General features: G+C 37.5%; 1 protein-coding gene across 4 annotated transcripts in view; it reads right to left on the bottom strand.

The window, feature by feature from the left end:
* Nucleotides 1-19,726, bottom strand: part of LOC135071198 (GATA-binding factor C-like) — a 93,545-nt gene that overhangs the window by 12,776 nt on the left and 61,043 nt on the right. For all 4 annotated transcript variants that reach the window (XM_063964969.1, XM_063964968.1, XM_063964972.1 and 1 more), the window contains exon 5: nt 8,318-8,452. In XM_063964969.1, the coding sequence (XP_063821039.1) occupies nt 8,318-8,452 (135 nt within the window). The remainder of the gene's footprint in view (nt 1-8,317; nt 8,453-19,726) is intronic.

Below are 19,726 nucleotides of genomic sequence, written 5' to 3'. Positions count from 1 at the left end.
CCACTTATTATATGATTATAAGACTTTTTTGGTGCTTTCAATCAAATTACACCTTGGCCTGGCCACTTTGTACGAGTGAGATGTCATAAAGTTTTTTTCTTCTCGAAGGGTGCGTGCGTGGCAACGGTGTAAAACGGAATTTTATCAATTATTTTCGGCTCCTATTATTATAATTCAAATTATGGTGAAGTAGATAAATTCCTGTCATAAAAACACCTGTTTCTGAGTGTTCAAGTGCTTAGTTAGAAATTTGAGTCACGAAAGAGTATGTTTGGTTATAAGAAAGTCAAGGAATACCATGGTACAATTATTTTACCAGCTTTTACCCGCGTGTATTTTGGTCTGCCACAGAGAGACATTGCCGCATGTAGCACAAATTACTTTGAACTAAATAAAATAGAATTACATTTCGACTGAAAGATTTATACGCGAAGTCCGTTAAAAAGAGCATTTCATACTGTCCCAAGATCGCCGGTGATAACGGTTTCTAAATTTGAATTCTGAGTCTGAGTTAGCTCACGCGCGTCGATGGTGTGATATGAGGACGTAAATAAATAATTAGACGGCTAGAGGAAGTGTGGGGGATAGTTTTGAGATAGTATCGCGGCCGCGCTTTGTGTCAAACGTCAGATGGTTATCTAGGAGATGTTTACAGATGTAAGGGGTACACCACGGCATCGCGCGCAATCAGGCGGCACTCTACTCTGCCGCTGTCAGTTAATTACTTGCTTTGTCTCGGGCATCATGTTAATAACCGACGGTGACGAGATTTTTTGTGATACGCTGTGTTGTAACATTCGTGATTTTAGTTCGACTCATTGAATTATCTCACCATATTTAGGTGGGTACTATAATAATATTAGATGAATAGATATACACTTAGTGTAAATACGATCTTGCCTAATGGATGACATTAATTTAATCTAATGATCGTTGCTTACCTACACCAAAATAAATATTTTTTCTTTCTTTTTTTTCTTTCTTTCAAAATATGTTTATTTGGGTTCAGGTCATGTAGTCTCCATTGCAGGAGTTTGACCCTCTCTAAACCTCCATTTGCCTCGGGTAAAATGTGTTTAGGTATAAAAATCATTATTTAGATCAATGTAGAGCAGAGCAGCTATCAATATAGCTGCTCATCTATTACCAATTCATTTTAACCAATATTGTGTTACAGAAAAACTACTAAATCATTAGCTATCATTAATGCAAAATAACTACCAGTTGACATTACCAATTTACCATCAACAAAACTTCATTATTCTTAAATCCTAACCGGCCAGGGACTTCATGCGGCCCATAGATCACGGCAGATGGCGCCGATAGCGTGGCGCTGCGCCAGATCCTCGATGTCTCAACGCCTAATTACTGCGCTTGCTAACCTAAACGTAGTGTTTCAGGTAGCAACGTGGATCTTAATCTTCATTACTCATCATGAAAAAATCTTCGGTGTCAACGTAGAGTTCATCATAAAAAAATACAACCGAATGGAACCTTTTTTAAGTCGGATAAAATACTACAATAGGTCACTCACGCGAAAATAGGAAAACATTTACATGTTGTTGTGACAATTTATTTTCGTGCACTTGCATAATTGCAGACGGAGCATGAATATCGTCACGATTAAATTTATTAGTACAATATGTTGTTTATTGGCTTTTAAAGCTGCAAAAGCTCAGAACAGGAGACTTTAATAGAGCCAAAAAATCGTATTTGATTGTTAACTAGAAATATGTAAGTTTATATGTTTTTCATAACTGACACCTGAAAATATCTGGTTTCGAATACTGTTTCTAAAGAAATCATCTAAAAATATCAACGCATTGTAAAATGTTTCTCTGCCAATTTCATCACATTGTGATGAGTAACAAACTTATCTTGAGATCTAACCTTCTATTGCTGTGGAGTCAAGGAAATGTGTAAATTATATCATTTGTTTTATTTTACAAAGAAATAATGATGTATGTACATACATAATTGAAATTAGAAGTACTTACCTACGTGATTTGGAGCGTGCAAATAAACAGCACGCAGTGGAGACAAATATTAATAAAAAAAAACGTGACAAATGTCCCTAATTAAGTTGTATATTTTTTAATTAAATTACTTTTTATAACTTGCGCAATCAACAATAAAGTACCTATGTGATAAATCGATACCAAAAATAAGCGCATAAATAAATAAATAATAAATAAATAAATAAATATCCTTGGACATTTTACACTGCGCTTCTAGTCCCAAACTAAGCAAAGCTTGTACTATGGGTACTAGACAACGGATATAAACATACATAAATACTTTTTTTTTGTAAATACATACATATTACATAGAAAACACCCAGTCCAATACAAACAAATATGTTCATGCACACAAATGTTTGTACTGTGCGGGAATCGAACCCGCAACCTCCGGAATAGTAGTCCGTTTTGAACCACTACACCAAACGGCCGACTAATGGTAACAAATCATAAGATCAAAGTGTTCCATTTAATTTATATAACATAGAGAAAGTCAAATCTTTAGCCAGTCCAGTAACAAACGCTAAATATAATTCATTTAAAGCCCGAACAAATCTGATGGCGGCTAAAGGTACGTTTGGTTGCATAAACGAAATAATTGTTTTGTAAAAGGACAGTGGCGCAATGGCAGCTGCAATTTTAAAACTGAACTCACAGGTAAATACAATAGAACTGCATCTCGAGTGCTGCATTAATAACAAAACTAAATTGACTTTAACTATATTTTACACTATGTACCTGGTCAATTAGACATAGATCACATAGTTTCGTTAGTGTATGTCTATTTACTGACACTAAGTAGGATAGCTTATTATCGCGTCTCTACATAATGACATTATTGTCATCAAGTATGAATGATACTCGTAACTACTCGTAAAGTTTAATGATTAGAATTATTATAGAGATATTTACATCATAATTATTTCAAGTTGACGTTCTAATAATGAAAATGTATTAACACTGAAATTTAACGATAAAATTGAATTGAACTTTATAATGTAACTGTGGTAACAACAAAGTTGAAAATTAATTATACCCTAAACAGAAAGTATCTAAAGTGTTTTTAATTACATTTCGGCGATTTCGTGAATACACCCGACGTTTGCTCGAGATTTATTACGTGAACCGTAAATCAGCTGGCACTCACTAAACAGAATGGGAGCTTAAGGCCTCATGAATAAAAACATCCTATTTAGCGCTACGCTCACCACTTCTTCGAGCCTACCGAAATGAATCGGACCCAATAAAAAAAAGAAAATTGACTCTTAACACCAACAGACACGAACGAATATCGCGTATAAAGCCCATCGAATGTATTCGGCAACACTGGGCAGTTATACGCAAACGCATTTCCGGTCGAACTATGCCGGGAAAAAGCTATTTAAAACAAAAAAGAAAAAAATAGTAACGCGCCGCGCGCTCGCTCGGACACTTCCGGTGGACGCCATTTTTTCTGTATTGCCAACAGATAAAATCTTTCCGGTCTGCTGCGCGGACGCCCGTTTTTATTCCCTTTATTTTATTTATACGATCACATTTTGGCAAAATTAGACGTTTAGTGCGCACAGTAGTAAAAGCAAAAAAATAATTATGTTTTTTCACAGGAACCTTTAGTATTTGGAAAATCATTATTTACCTATTCATGTTAGAAATTAACTTTTAATTGTGTTGCTGAAAACTCTTTTAATATAATTACTAAAATTCATTGATGTTACCTAAATAAACAATTTGGACTAAAAACGTTAAAATCAGTAGCGGCCACATAGAAAGCGAATTCCGCACCGAACAATGGCTACGAAAACAATCATTTAAAACGAAAAACAATGCTCACCGGATATCGCTAAATAGAATAAAAATGTTTCAAAGTTTTACACGAACAATGAACAGCACAATTAGTGTTGCCAGCGTCATTTGCATCGCACAAAATTCAACGGCCGAACTTATGCAAATGTGCCCGTTCGATGTGAATATTCAAATTGATGTCATTATAACGTTCGGCCGGCAGCCGTTTGGCCACTAGCCAGTTCGCTGGATATAATGTAATGAGTAAATTAAAGTTCTTTTTTCACTGCGCTGTAAAGCACTTGGGACTTGCGAGATCTGTTTTACTGATTGGTCCCCAAAGTACAGAACTATCTTCTTTTCCACTTGTAATATTCCTAATTCTTATCCTTGATTTTATAAACTTTAAACGTGTTACATGTATAATAATATTATAATAATATTATTACTTTACATTACCCAAACTACAGTGAGTAAACACAAAACAACCCAAACAAAAAAGTAACACGGCACTCCAGTGCTAAGTACGGACGCGTTGAAAAAACATTTTGTATCAATAACCTAACATTAAGGTCTAACTGCCGAAGAAAACTGGCCAGAGAAAAAACGGTGACTGTCAAATTCCCTCGGATGTCGAACAAAACAGCACTTTAGCCGAAAAAAAAAGAAAACTAGAGAAGCGTTCTCGATTCAAAAATTGAATTGATCGTCCCATTGTATTCGAAATGTATCATTTGAGATGTGTTATTATGGGCGCTCTCTAGAGCTCTATACAAGCTGTAATCCAATACCTTTGTATAGCAGGCACTTAACGGACGGAGACAGATACAAAACGACGTATGTGTTATTGCTGCTTAATTTATTTACTGTTTTATTGTGCCACTTAGTAATTTTTATTTATTGAAAAGTAACAAAAAATATTTTGGTTATTATTTAGAAATGTAATGCGAACTTTCTTATACAAATCGAAATACCCAAATAAAAAAAGTTGTCAGTTATAAGGGCAAAGAAATCGAAAACAATCGGAAGACCGCAAAAACTTACCAATTCATTGGTAGATTAAAGGTCGGCCCAAAAAAATTGAATACAAACCACAAAAACCTAATCGAGTATAACAGAGGAAGTAACGAATAAACGAGCGTGATAAATTAAATAAACAAATTCACAAAAACGAATAGACGGATCGATGCGGTCGGCAGGTATGGTCGGGAATCGAACCCACGCACTGGCGTAATCCTATTAACGATTGTGGCTAAATAAATAATTTATTTTCGATCTTATTCAATTGTCCCGAGCCGAGCGTTCCCAAAGCGAGTCTTAATAGTTTAAAAATTGCCCAATCATGGATAACAATCGTATGGAATAACCTCACAGGGGATTATTCGAATGTTTTTTTAATGTTATTTCATGTAAAATATCGTTTTGTTGATTCGATATTCAAAAGTACATCATGATTAACCCTTCCCTCGCTGACTTTTCACAACATTTTCGTGAATACATTACGCACACATTACCTTAAAAATTATAATCATGACTCGACTAATGAATGCTCTACGCTAATATATTTAATATAAACGATGTGAGTGTTTTTGGAGTTATTAACAAAATTTCTTCAAAGATCTTATCGGAGGAGATTGATCGCCACCATTCGAGTTTTACACGAAGTTTTTAACTGAAACAAAAGTCGTTACACATTCCGGGGCAAAAACTTTCCCATATCAATCAAGTGGAAGGAACTGTATCAGAAACAGCCAATAAAATGTTTTTATTATAAACAATGATACAAGCAGTTACGGACCAAAAGAACACGATCCGAGCCACTTGAGCAGCCTTCGAGGGCAATTGGAACGTTTGTGGACATTCATACGGCACATAATCGAGGGTCTGATTGTATATTTTGAGTAAACATACTTGAAGATTGTTCGTGTATACTGCGCTGAGAAAGTTTTGATACTATAATATTATTTTGTTTGTTGTTACTGAAAATGGTTATGTAGTCACTCATTTTAGTTTTTGATGAAAATATTTGAAAGATGAACGTCAACATTTGACTTTTAGAAACTTATTTATTACTCTTGTCATGTCAGGTAGCAGGCTTGTAAATTAAACTGAAGTTATTTTCCAAGAGTGGATTTATTAGTTGTGTTGTTAATTATGTGATCTACATTTTACAATGTTAACAACATGAGTTTTAGGTTTGGATTCTTTGGGACGTAGCAAAGCAAACATGATTTCAAATCAAAAGTTATATTTATCTACAGGTAAGTATTACAGATGATATAAGATACTAGCATACGAGTCGTATTTAAAATTTATTTTGAATAAGTAATGAGAAACTAATATGTATTTATGAAAGTACCAAGAAAGTCCGTCGGCGTGCAGGAGGGTGACGTCGGTAAATCACAATGCGCTCGTGCTTTGTTGTATGAATTGCGTTTTTTGAGTGAAATCGATCACGAAGGACCGCCTCGGCCCGCCGACTATTATACAGCGTTTATTTACACATTGTTGCTAAAGCACCAGAACTAGCAATTTTGCTTACAATTGTATCGGCCTATCGGCATCGGAAACAGATGCCTTGCATATTTTAACAAGATAAATGTTTTAACCGCAAACAATTGAATAAAATATGGGTCAATTTACTACGGAAAATAATTTTGACTTAATTCTATGAATATCTTAACTTTACATCGAGATAAGAGTAATTATGTTGAGATAAAAATCACATTTTATAGAATACAAAGCCTCCAAGTGTCTTGACCTTTGAAACTGAATTAGCACAAACAGGGGTCACGCAGCGCTACCGGCTACATTTACAGCCAAATGTCATCGGCCGAGACCTTAATCTACTTTTTTATGATCCTACGAACTGTCATCGCGTTGTGTCAAAACAAGATAAAAGATCATCTCATTAATTCAAAAAACCTGATTTTAGTCAATGAATTGAGATAAATAATTTGACGATGGAGTCTGCGCACGGCGAATATGATACATGTATATGTATGAGAGGGCGGGATCTGGCCCTTGACGACGCTACCGCCATGCCGGTATTGTGCTCCCGTCTCATGCTGCCGCTCCAGTGGCAGGCACTCCCATGTCCTTTGTCGCTCCTTTCGAATAATTAGAACACACGACATTGTTGCTCGAGCCTTAGAAAAAGTATACATTTCAACAGAAAAAAGTCTCGAGTGCCCTCCACGAGGGTCGCTTTGACTGTAATTTTTGTCATTGTTGTATCCCCGGTTTATAAAAGCTTTTTTTCCGATACGAATGTACCGCGGAATGAAGTCGCGGGTTTTTTCTGCTTATTGTTTTGCACGGGGCCGTAAGAGGCGTGAGAAACGTTATGAGCTTTATGATGAAACAATACATGAAATGTATAAATGACTTTAAGAATACACACCGAAACAATTTCGCGTTCTCATGTTTGAGTAGCTTTAAATATTAAATCAAAGGCTATTGTCTAGACTAGAACCATAGAATAATAGTGTGACATTGATTACACCAAAACCTAATTTTTGTAGAAACCACCAAATAAATTGAATTACACAAGGTCAATATTTACTGCTCAAACACATCAATAACTAAATCTATTTAAGAGTCAAATAGCGGTGTCCATCAGAACCATTTGAGCCCGATGAGATTTTTAAACGTTCATGTCCCCCTCGATTTGCTAATCTCGGTCCCCCGGGACGTCACTTGTGATCCCCCCTGGAGAGATGACAGTATCTTAGTGACAGATAACTTGGGGTCTCTCACCCCAGAGACCAGCTAATGTGTCATAAAACCAAATACGATTGTCTCAAATAAATTATTGGCCGCACGATAGCATCAGGAGGTTAAATGAATGATACTATCTCGTATACGATTTCGCAATAACCAGTAGTCGGTTCAGATTAGATCAGTGTCCTCTAATGTCTTTACAAAACTGTTTGTACTTGTTCAATCTGTAGGCTTTGATCACAAGGCTAATTTCGAAATGTAACCCCTTTTTGTTACGTTATAACAGCGTCAAAACCTATTGGCCTGTCTTAATTTAGCATAAAATGAGAAAATTCCACCGGGTATGTAAATTGGCCTAATTCACATGTCAATAAAACTCACCGCGCTAATGGAAATTTTAATAAGATCACGCAAGACTATTGATACGCATAAATAATTATCTCCCAAAGATTTATTGGATATCCATTCTAATTTGGTCCAAATCATGTAACTGTGGTTTCCAAAAATATGACTTTAACAAGCAACAAACAATTGTAGACTTGTAAAGCTTAAATATGAATTACATAATTAAAAATATTTTATGTTTAGGGTTGCGTGTATTATACCTTACTCTAAATCACGTAGATTGAGATTTTTTTTTACATAAGTAGATAGAGCTTTGTGTTAGTTCCTTGTAGAGTCTACGTTGCAATATAAGATAGGTAGACGCTGAAAAGTTTGGTGCCGCGTAAAATTGATGTTTTTATCAATCATTGTGTAGTGTATATTTCATACAAATAAAGCGTAGTACTCACGTTGTGTAGTTTGTAGTAAAGCCCGCACGCGTTGCACACAGGCTCCCCGTTCTGGTTGCGTCGCCATAGCGTCGTGGTCGTCGTCTTGCAATTCGCACACGACGTGCCGGCTCGTCTCGCCGCGCTTTGCAGCGACTGAGGACAAAAGACAATCGCTTTAGAACATGGCAAAACAAGTGACGGTGTAGCAGCTAGAGTCGGACTAAAGCGCTCTCTGAACCAGAAAGATGGGCCATGAGATCGTTAAAGTAATATTTTTAGTAAAAACAACAGCTTGTTGACTATGACAGCTCATAGTCTGCAAAATGAATAACGTAGGTAGGTATAATGTAAAAGCGATTTTAAAGCTATTTTGCAGAAAATAATGACTTCTAAATTTTAACTATCATGAGATCCAGGAGTCAATCAACAACATACGTTATGGTACCCTTCACAGATGTTGCAAATAAACATGTCTAATAAGTATGTTTGTAACTTTTTCCTCATTACTGACCCTCCCTTTCAGCACAGAATAATACGAAAGTGCGTTCGACTTTGAAAAAATCTAGTGAATTGGTAAATCAATTTTACCGCGCCAAGACGCTTCCGATCGATCGTACGGTTCGATATATTTGCTATTTTTCATACAAAAACTTTCAATGGCGTTCAGTCGGTGCTGTGTTGAGTGACAAAGATGGACGTGTACCTGACTACGGGAGGCGTGAAAAGTATTAATTTATTTAAATTACTTCTTTTGTGGATTTCAATGAATTTTGTGCGTATTAATTTAAATTATATCCTTAAAAAATATAATTCGCTTTAATTTTATAAAAAGTTAGATGAAGCCGAGTACCAGGTACTCCTAAAGTTCTACAGCACGAGCGTGCATGTCGGGACGATGTTTGAATTTTTGGTAATGTAAGTAATGGAAACCTTTCGAATCTTTTAAAGGCCTGAACATCAGATTTACTCTAGAATAAACTCAAGAATATCTCCGAGATACATTACCACCAAATAGTACAAATCCGCTGTAGAAAATACAGCCACCAGTGAAAATATCGAGAGGATACCAGGATTCTAGTACCAATAGATGAACCAAAATGATCCCTTTTATGAAAATATCTAATCCCATGTGTTATTGAAAATAGCCTCGACATCTGGGATTCAAAAAAAAATAAGTTATTACTACTAACGAAAGCTCATGTTCAATTTTATGATGCTACTACCCCCAAAATTCAGGTTTTGACAGAGTTCTAGGTTAGGGCCATGAGCTATTTTTGAATTTTTTTGCAGAAATTAGTATCTAATTACGATATCATGTCTTTATGAAGAATAATAAAGCTCCTTATATCTAAAATGTCTTTTTTTAATTAGTTTTAAATTGTAATTGTAATGAAATAGCTATTCATAGGTTCATGACGGATTGATACGATCGTGCGGGGGGGTTTAGGGGGGTTAAAGTCACCCCCTAAATTTTTTCGCTATTTTTCTCTATTTACTAAGATCCTGAAGACCCCAGAAACTAACGCGATTTTTTAGAAATCGTCAAATTTTTCTCTCGTGCTGAAAGGGTTATAAGGCTGATTAAACTCTACCATTTCAAACAAGTATGTTACAAAGGACGTACTTTTTATTCCGAACGTGTCACATTACAAGACATTATAGGCATTACCGTCATAATAAATATTAAAAAATTCACCTGCCGCGTTGCGTTTTTACATTTTGTTAAAACAAACGCGCCCGACAAAAACCACGCAAGTACAACCGCCGGTGAAATTTAGTGGGCCATTAATGTTCGGTACAACAATCAACATAAAACATGACAAAATCGAGTCGCGAAACGAGGCGACACACAAAAAGTGAATATTCGATTCGAAAAAGCGAGGGAGCTATCGGCAGACGTCCTACGCACCTGCCTTCGCTACCCGTCAATCAAATAAAAAATATCCACGGCACGCAGTGGCCGCTCTATACAGTGCCTCACTCAATTAAAAATGCATTCGTCCTAACCCGCCACGAGAAAAAGGAACGAATCAGACTCATAATAAATCCATTAATTTGTCATGTCATTTGCCAGACAAAAAGCATTGTGGTCTTAAAACATTACGAGACCAACTATTCGGTTTCGGTTCTCGGTAACTAGAATCGAACTGGCGAGTTATCGGGCCCGAATCGGCGTATTGTCCGATTTAATATCGTAAGTAACTGCGCTGAGCGACGGACGCTCGCGCACGACACCATTAAATTCAATTTAATATAGTGGCGTTGACGTTTCTAGCAACACGAGTTCAATATTTAATTAAACATAAAAAAGGCCATTTTAATAAAAAGCTGAAAATTATGAGCTTTTTAAATTCTAGTTGGTTGTAAAAGTCCAAAGCTTTTAAACTCTTGTAATCACAAAAATGATTGCTTGTCCGCTATTACTCGCATTATAATTGAAAAGACGAAATATAGAAAAATAAATTTTGCTAATTAAATGTAAAACTATATTATAATAACTAGTAGGTATGTTTAAAAATGAAAAGCAAAATCTGAAATGTCAAACGACAATTTAATTTTCAATGTAATAAATTACGTATTTCGTTATCATATCTGTGATCACCAGTACCAACATACCTGAATACCTAAACATTAAATGGTTCGCGCGAACATTCGCCGCGTCATGCGGCTTTGTGTTTGAGATTAGTGGCCATATTAACCGGCCTTTTTTTCGACTCTACTCCATCGACTTCCATATCTGTCAAAAGTGACATATTTTGTTTGTTTAAAAAAATGCAGCGAGTCGATGTCTTTTTTTGATGATGCAGCTGAGTATTGGGTTAAGTTTGAAATGAAGTAGATATAATGTAGTTTGTATTTTGATAGACTTTGAGTATTGTGAATTAATACTGGTAGTCGTAGGTACCTATCTAAACCCAAAATAGATTTTTAGTAATGTACGTTTTGTACGTAGGTGATTGTCTCTTCCTTATGTAAATATTTTATTTATCAATGTCTGGACCTTAACCCGCCATTTTACTGACCATAACACCAAAATAACGACCCAAGATCCCATGCACGTACACATTGCTCTGTCCACAAGCGGCACAAGTAAACTAATTAAACGGATCGCGGTATGACAAACGCACCGCACGCCAAAATTAACTCTGTGCTTTACGACTCAATTACCCGAATCCGATTTTATAATCTCTAGATAAGGCATCCCATAAAGTCATAGCGATGCATCCCTGTTCCCTAGGGAGAGTTACCCAAATCGGAGGGCTCAAATCCGATTAGAGGACTCACCACCCTTCCAGGGTGGTTTTATTTCCGTGGAAAAACGGCTGTTTATTCGTAATTTTATGAGAGAATTACTTTCGCTCCTCAAACGCTGAAATGGCTGGAAAAACTCGTAAATTTTACGAGTGGGATTATTTTTTATTCGGGTCATTCGCTGGAGTCACGGACCTGAGATTTGTTGTTGTAGCGATTCTGACAAGATTAATAAAGCTGCTGAAAGTACTGTACGGTAATATTGAGTAGCAAACGCGAGCCTTTGAACTTTACTTTCGCAAGCACGACATAGATGGCGCTACACGACACGACTGTAAATTGCGAATAAGGCTGCCTTATACAATACTCTCACTAATTGAGTAAATCGACTATTTATTTTTATTTTACGTTTTTTATCGATATACCCGACTAAAACAAACTCAAAGGACTCGTTACAAAACACCAACAAAAAACGTTTCGATTAGAATGCGAAGTATGCGTTCACTTGTACCGAGGGTTTTATTAATTGCTAACCCATTTCACTGTCACCGACATACCGATCGATATCAAAAAACTAACATACAGAAAACACGTCGGCGAGATAAAAAAGCGCGTTTACACAAACAGATAAATATTATTCCCTACATATTGTTCGTTGGTACTTCAATTTTCAGTGTGGTGTAAACTCAAAGAGAGTGCGCTGTGACAACATCAAGAGCCCCTTTGTGAGCGACAACAAAAGTGCTTTGTTGTTTTTGGCATGAAAACAGCCGGGATGTATCTGCTGACCGTATTAAGCGGACAGTTTATCTACGTAAGCAACTAATTCGGCTCTGAATAGGGAATTTACAATGGAAATAATGGCAGTAAGAATGTAGATGACAAATGCAAAGGATAAAAGCTTAATTGCCTTTGAAGTAGAGGCCTTTCTTGATCTACGAAGTAAGAATGGACTTTACATATTATTGGGTTTTAGTAAGTGGATACGTAAGTATAGAATGCTAGTGGACCTACAATTGAACCTAGTCTTAAAATGCTGAAGTTTTCTGTCTTCTGTATAACTCGCCCTAATGTTGACTTATTTCAATAATTTTTGGTTGTGTGAATCACATTTAAAGGGGAATCAGAATCTGCTTTCATAATCCCATTCAGTGATTTACAAAGTTAAACACAACGTTAATAAGCGAATGAACACAGTTAATTATCAACAACGAACACATCAGGCGGATTATTCTCGCGTCACTTCACAAACTCGCTAATTCAATAAACCACCCACATTAAAAACATATTTCCATACACCGCTCCCCGATCCAATCAGTCTTATCTCCCCTCCCAAACACCTCCTAATCAAATCAAATCACAGCCTCCGTCTTCCCTAATCTATCCTATCTACGCTTAAACATAAAATTATATTACAAAAAGGGATGGCTACCTACCCCTCATATATTTGCAAACACAAGCAAAATTCAACCTACCCGGAAACAGCCCTCTACTTAACATACCTACACAACTTTAGCCGGAAAATACAAACCTATACGACGCCACACAAGCGAAGGGCTGTAGCCACGCGCACGCACACACCGCCGCCTATCAGCATATCTACGACATCTAGATCCCACTATGAGAACCCCCAAGGGGGAGGCAATCCATTTACAAGGGCCACATCGGCATCGCAATATACCTCTTACCCGCATAAGGTTAGAGATGACAATCGCGTGGCAAAACCGGTGTTTTTAAAGGTTTACGCGGCCCCTAGCAGTGAAAGCGCGGAATCGATGTAGCCTTTACTCCTCGCCCCGCGCCAGTTTTTCCGGCGCTCCGTCCTTATCTGACCGGGGCGATTAGATAAAGAGAGATAGAGCGTGAAAATAAAGATTTTCATCGTGTTCACTCACACCACGGCAGTTTCAGCTGTAAAGCGATGAAGCGGTTCTGTGTGGGTGCATTATGTAGCAGCCGGCGCGGTATGTATGCGGGGGCTCCTCGAATAGAGCAAGGGTCGACAAAACTTTGATGTAGTGGGTAGGCTCTTTTGAAGCTGTTATCGTAGTTTATTTATTCATAAAGCCACAGACGCTTTATAGAAATCGGGTTACACAGGTTCGTGTAATCTATTCACGCGGGAAGTAATAGGGTTTCCCGGTAAGAATTTCGGTTTTCAGCCGCAAGGTAAAGTATGGAATATTAAAAATGATGTTGCAATTATTATAATTAAGTTTCAGAGATGAACCAGCTAAGTTGGGCAGCGCTGAGTTATTTACGCATGATCGTGTATCGCTGAAAGTTTATCACCCCGTCGAGCGGCGAGCGCGAGGCATCTCCGAAGCGATCATAAAAATGAATGCGATGCTCGTAATTTTTTAAATTTTCACACGAAGATGCAGCGCCGGCCCCCGCCCCGCGCCGCCCCCTGCCTCCCATTGGCCGTACCCGCGGAAGCCATGTTGGGAAATTCGCGTAACGATTTATTTGTGTGCGGATCGTAGCAGCGGCCGGCCGCGTATGACTCGATTACCGTGTAACGAGAAATGGAACTCGCGTGAAAACCGAGACCTTTAATTTGACGGCCCGGCTCTCCGCCTCGACCGCGGAAACGCAGAGGGACGGATCCATTCGTTTTCTCTTCGTGGCCGTCATTTTTTAAATTCCGTTAGGATAACAAAGCGTGTCGGTTGCCCAATAGGAGCTATCGAGCGATACCGATCGACGCACGGCTGGATTGACACATCAAACCGCCAGTCGCTCGATCGAGATTACCATCGCAATACATTCGCCTCGTAATCGACACGCCGCCGACGTCACGCCGCTCCGTGCCGTGATGCCAAATTTCTTTTCTTGGCTATTCAAACAGACCAAGGAATAGAAATCCAACTGCACACGCGTCTCAAACATAGCATCTCACGACTATCGACGGCAAAAATAGGCTTTCACCTAAAGAAATAATTAGCCCGGCCCGACGTTGATCGATGGGGCTACCATTCGCGTTTGTAAAGCACGCCGTCACATCGTAGATATCGGCTTAGCATGAAAACTTTACTACTATACTTTATAATTATTATTTTACTTACTTTTACAGCACTTGCCAAATGTTGGTCTCGAAGCGCTGGTAGGGTAAAAAGATTATGAGACATGTAGAGGCTCCTTAAGAGCAAAATGACGATTTGTAAGAACTATTTATTAGTCTAAACAAATAAAGAAATTTTGACTTTGACTTTACTTTGTTGAAGACTTAGTATTTTATTCGTGTGCAGGAGTTAATTTAATGGCGTGATAATTTAATGGATGAGGTACGACAAGCTAGGCTTGCAAAAAATTGCTTGGTTTGCTAACATTCCATAAAGCTAATGAATAATGTAGAGTCCAGTGTGTTGTGAAAAAGCATCGTTAATTGATAAGAGCGGCACTAAGTACTCGGAGGCGTTATTTTCTAAAGCTGTTGGCCTTTGGAAAGAACAAACGTCAGTCGAACAAGGCGCGAGTTCGGTGAAATTACAAAGCAAGTCAAAATTATGTACCGGAGGCGACTAAACGTTGGTAATTCTGGCTCGGATCGCTTCTTATACCGTGAGAATTTGCATTGAATGGCGAAGGACATCGGGCGACTCCGCCGGGAGCGGAGGACGCCCGCGTGTCGCACAACGGCGTTACCCATTTCAGGGTTACTATCATCGCGATTTTACCCGCATGTTCGGGGGAAAATGTTGGAAATGGAACTGCTTTAACACCGCGTGATTATTCAATGTTAGTTTCTATGATTGGGTTAAGTTTCCTGAGTTGTACTACACGTTCTGAAGCCCAATCTAGTTCACTTCAGCCACTTCGATTCATCAATTTACCAAGCTTGACGTACTAATTAATGTGTACATTCGATATACATAACAAGTCATCACATGTAATTAAAAACACTTGATCCGTGCATCCGACAGTCTCAATATTGTTTCACGTTCATATTTTGTAGAGATAACAATCTTATCATTAGGTAATTCAAATTCTGTGAAATGATAGCTGATGTTAACCATATCGCACTTTTTACAATGTAGTATTTTGATTATTATCATTAAATGGTAAAAGATGTTTATAATATGGCAACCCTGCATCCACTGGCGGTACAGATAGACCACTGTGTCGTTAATTGGAAATGGGTGATTCCGAACAAACGCTGCGAGCCCGCGCATTGTACTCATGTCCGATACAAGTTCACGGTCCATACCTTTTGCTCTTGCAACGAGTGATTTTTATTCTATAAATACATTGTAGGCATAGACAGAAGTTCTGTTTTGTTGATATGGTATGATACTTGGCAAGAAAAAAGAAGACTAAACGCTTCTACAAAAACCAAGCAGACAAAAGCCTATCCTCCACTGAACTAACATTGGTTAGGCTTCAGCCATTATACAAGAAAGCTAGTGAAAAAAAGCTTCTAATGGATTAGAAGCTTTTTTATCACTTGTTTACATCTATTCACATACTGTACCTACGCTTATGTAAGACGAACTTGTGTATCTTATTCCCAATTTAGTTAGGATTTTACAGAATTGAGTCAACTTGATTTAAAAAAAAATTGAGTCTATGATTGATGCATGTGCTCATCTCATTTATGAGCTCAGTTGTTACAATACAATACAAACATAAGATAGAAGAATAATTATAATGTGAAACTTGCTTTTGTCTCTACCAAATGCCTCTACAGTCTACATACAGTCCTTGTCGCACTTTACGACGAAACCATCCGACTGAAACCTCAGTCTTAGTTAATCCCACACTACATTAGCCAATTCGCTCCACCACCAACTCAACAATTCTAAATCTGAAGTACTTAAATATGTAAATTAAGTAAAATAATTTATTATGAAGCGGTAAACTGTAGGATGCATAAATTAAACACAATCGCTATTCTACAAAGCTAGTCTTTAAACTGACAGTGAAGTTTAGCTTGCAAGCTTTTTGTTGCGCAAACGTCTGGCATTCAGTTTTTTCGAACATTTCAATTATTCCAAGAATTACATTATAAGTTAATTTGAGTCGTTATCGGAGAAGGCGGCGGTAATGGTACGATTATATGACATGTTGATAGTCCATTTCAATTCATCTCTTATGATAGCAGGGGAGCAAGAGATTAAACTTTAAGTTAACTTGGGTAGACTTTTAACTTATTCTTTAACAATCTGAAGTGGTGGAAAACTCTAGTCAATTCGTTGTTATTTCAAGTAACTTATAACATGATAATTAATAGTACGTATACTTACTTATTTCTAGATGCTACTTAATTAGGGTTATTAAGTTGATCATTATAAGCTTGGCAAAAATCTATCATTATCACAAAAATATGTTTGATATATTTAATAATACTCAGTTGAATACATTTGAAATTATACGTCAGTGTATGTGTAGAAAATACCGACACAATACAATAAATACAATATTTGCGCTCTCTTCATTTCCAGTTATTAATTAAGTGCCTCCACAAAAATGACTGGCACCTCCTAGTCTATAACAGGTGTGTGAGCCGGAGTGCCAGTGCATTGTGGCAAAGGTGCTTGCGGGGAAGTCGTAAATACTGCACCAAGCACAGCTGCCTTTTACCGAACCACTTAATATGCAATTCTAGTGTCTGAGCGCCGATTTCCTACCATTATTCCAAAATAGACGCTACTAAACGTTGAGTAATTAATATTCAGCCAAGTCGAATGACTCATTTTATAACTTATTTCCAGCTGCAAGCGGCAGATTGACGGTTTTCTTTTGAAGTCAGCTTTATTTCAAAAAGCTCATAACCAAGAAAAAGTATGAAAACTCAAATATCATGAAATACGATGATTTGTTGGCAATGTGCAATTAAATACGTCGGGCATAACGATTAAACTGCGCTTTTTATAAATAGCATTGTATGATTGATCGTTTCATGAACTGCGGGTAGAGCGACTCCAATTATTTACGTACGTGTTGACAGTTCGCATGGCGATGATAAGCTTGCATTCTCGATAAACACACACTAGAGGTTAGTCCCGACGTGCGCAGGAGTGGAAGGATTCTCGCACGGGGTCGGCGGGGTCAGTGCGCACAGTTTAGCACCGCGTCATATTTATAATTACCGCGGGCGAGCGCACGCTAGCCTTACCCGTGCGCCCGCGCCGATAAATCAAAATTTTAAATCACCGGTGGGCGTTACGAACCGCTCGCCCAACGCCGAATAAAATGAATTAAAAATAAAATAACTCGAGGGGGCCGTGCGCGTCCTGAGAAAATTTAAAGATATTTTCGCTTTAGTTTTTTTAATTAATACCTTGTTAAAATTTAATATTGAGGGCGCATGCGTTATTACAATGGGTGTGCGCGAGATTTTAAACTCTCTGTAACATATTGTTGCTTCGAACGTTTAATTGGATCATTTTTTTAACGAGAAATGATAAGCGTCGATGAAGGGTGCGACGGAGAGGACGTCATTATGTGGGCATCTCTTTCGCACAAATTAATTGCGGTATAAATTTGGTGCCGTTAAATGAGTTGGGAAGAATATTGCGGGGGTGTGTGACCCGGGAACATCAAACGATCCGGAGTTCAGCGGTTTAACCGGAAATTTTACAGCCCCTTTTTTGAATAATGTAGAATCGAAAAGTGTCCAACCACCAAACTTACTAGTAGTCGTGGATAATATTATTCATCATTAGTTAGGTAGGACTTTTTGTACCATTACCAACATCCATCAAATAAAAGTATGTATTACAAAAATATTTTCAGTTAAACTTTTCTTAGGAATGTAGAATGAGAGTGTTACCTAGATCCAATACTTATCAACTGAAACTGTGTTAGTGATAGTTTGAGACCTTATTGGATATGCTAAATGAAGTGCAATTTTCATGTGACATATCAATCAGGTATGAAATTTAAGTAGCGTTGTATGAAACTGTTGAAAAAAATATCGTAGGTAATTAAAATTGCAGTAGCCAAGTCGTTTTAGTTGGCTCGTAACATACAGTTGGTAGATCAAGCTAAACTCTCAAGCATCTTAAGTGGTGGTAATAAAAGCGATTTTGCAACAAAAACTTATACAAGTAGGCATTACTCAGGCTATTTATTTTTGAACGTCTAAGAATGTGATCTACACATTCCTGCGTAGTTCGTCAAATTAGACAAGCGTGAGACGCAGCTCCAGCGATCTGCTGTCACGGCCGTCAAGCTGCCGTGATGCCGTGAAGCCCGACTCGAATCAACTAATATTCAAATCGTAATCAAACAGCTCCACGGTAAACTATGATTAATTTGATTAATTATTCCAAAAGTAATCTACACTGTTTACTGATTCTTATCGTATATTTTGAACTAAATTGCGATTTAAATCGTAATTCGTAGTTTTGATTCATGCTCGTATCATTGCAATTTGCACTTACTCACGATTTAACTAGAATTTAATAATTTTCAGCACAAATAAATTACTTCTGAACAAAAGAACTGTCTGTAAATACTCTTGTCTATTTAAAGTGCTCTTAATAGGGACTAAATGAGCTAGCACCAGCAGCAACACGATGGTAAACTAAAAATCAACGTAGCCAATACTATTATTTCATTCTCAGTTTGAAATTAAAAACAAAAGAACACACATTCGAAATTTCGAATTTGTTCTTTTCCAAATTCGATTTTCAAATAACACAATCAGCGTACAGTAGATTAACCCGAAGGTCGGTCGGTCGGGTGCGCGTACGCACGTCGCACGGTAGTTGGCTCGCACGCGTCACTACCCTGACAGCTCTTCATATGTTCGGACGTAATGTTGACTTGTCCGTTTTTAATCATTCCCTGTGCCGCCGACACCGGTGACCTCTAAGTATGCGATGTGAGTAACCGTTTCTGACGTTCATTTGGTTGAGAAATGTAAGCTTATTTTTAAATCTTAAGGATTGCCATGCCCGATATTAGATGTACTTATGTATGTTCTCTAATATCGCTTTAATTTTAAAGGAAAACATAAATTATGACTGAATTTTTAGTAGTCTGAGACACTGCCACTTTTTTGGTTTTTAAAATGCAACAAAATATATTCGACTCTACTTTATTTTTTGTTCATTGCTTGAACAGACAAAGCTATATTAATTGTATAATGATCTTATATTTTACTAGCTCTTCTGAGAAATTATGCGTTCATTCAATTCGCGCACATTACTCCATAAAATAAAGCAG

The sequence above is a fragment of the Ostrinia nubilalis genome, chromosome 4, assembly GCF_963855985.1.
Source record: "Ostrinia nubilalis chromosome 4, ilOstNubi1.1, whole genome shotgun sequence".
Classification (NCBI taxonomy): Eukaryota; Metazoa; Arthropoda; class Insecta; order Lepidoptera; family Crambidae; genus Ostrinia; species Ostrinia nubilalis.
This window is presented reverse-complemented; position numbering and strand designations above follow the sequence as displayed.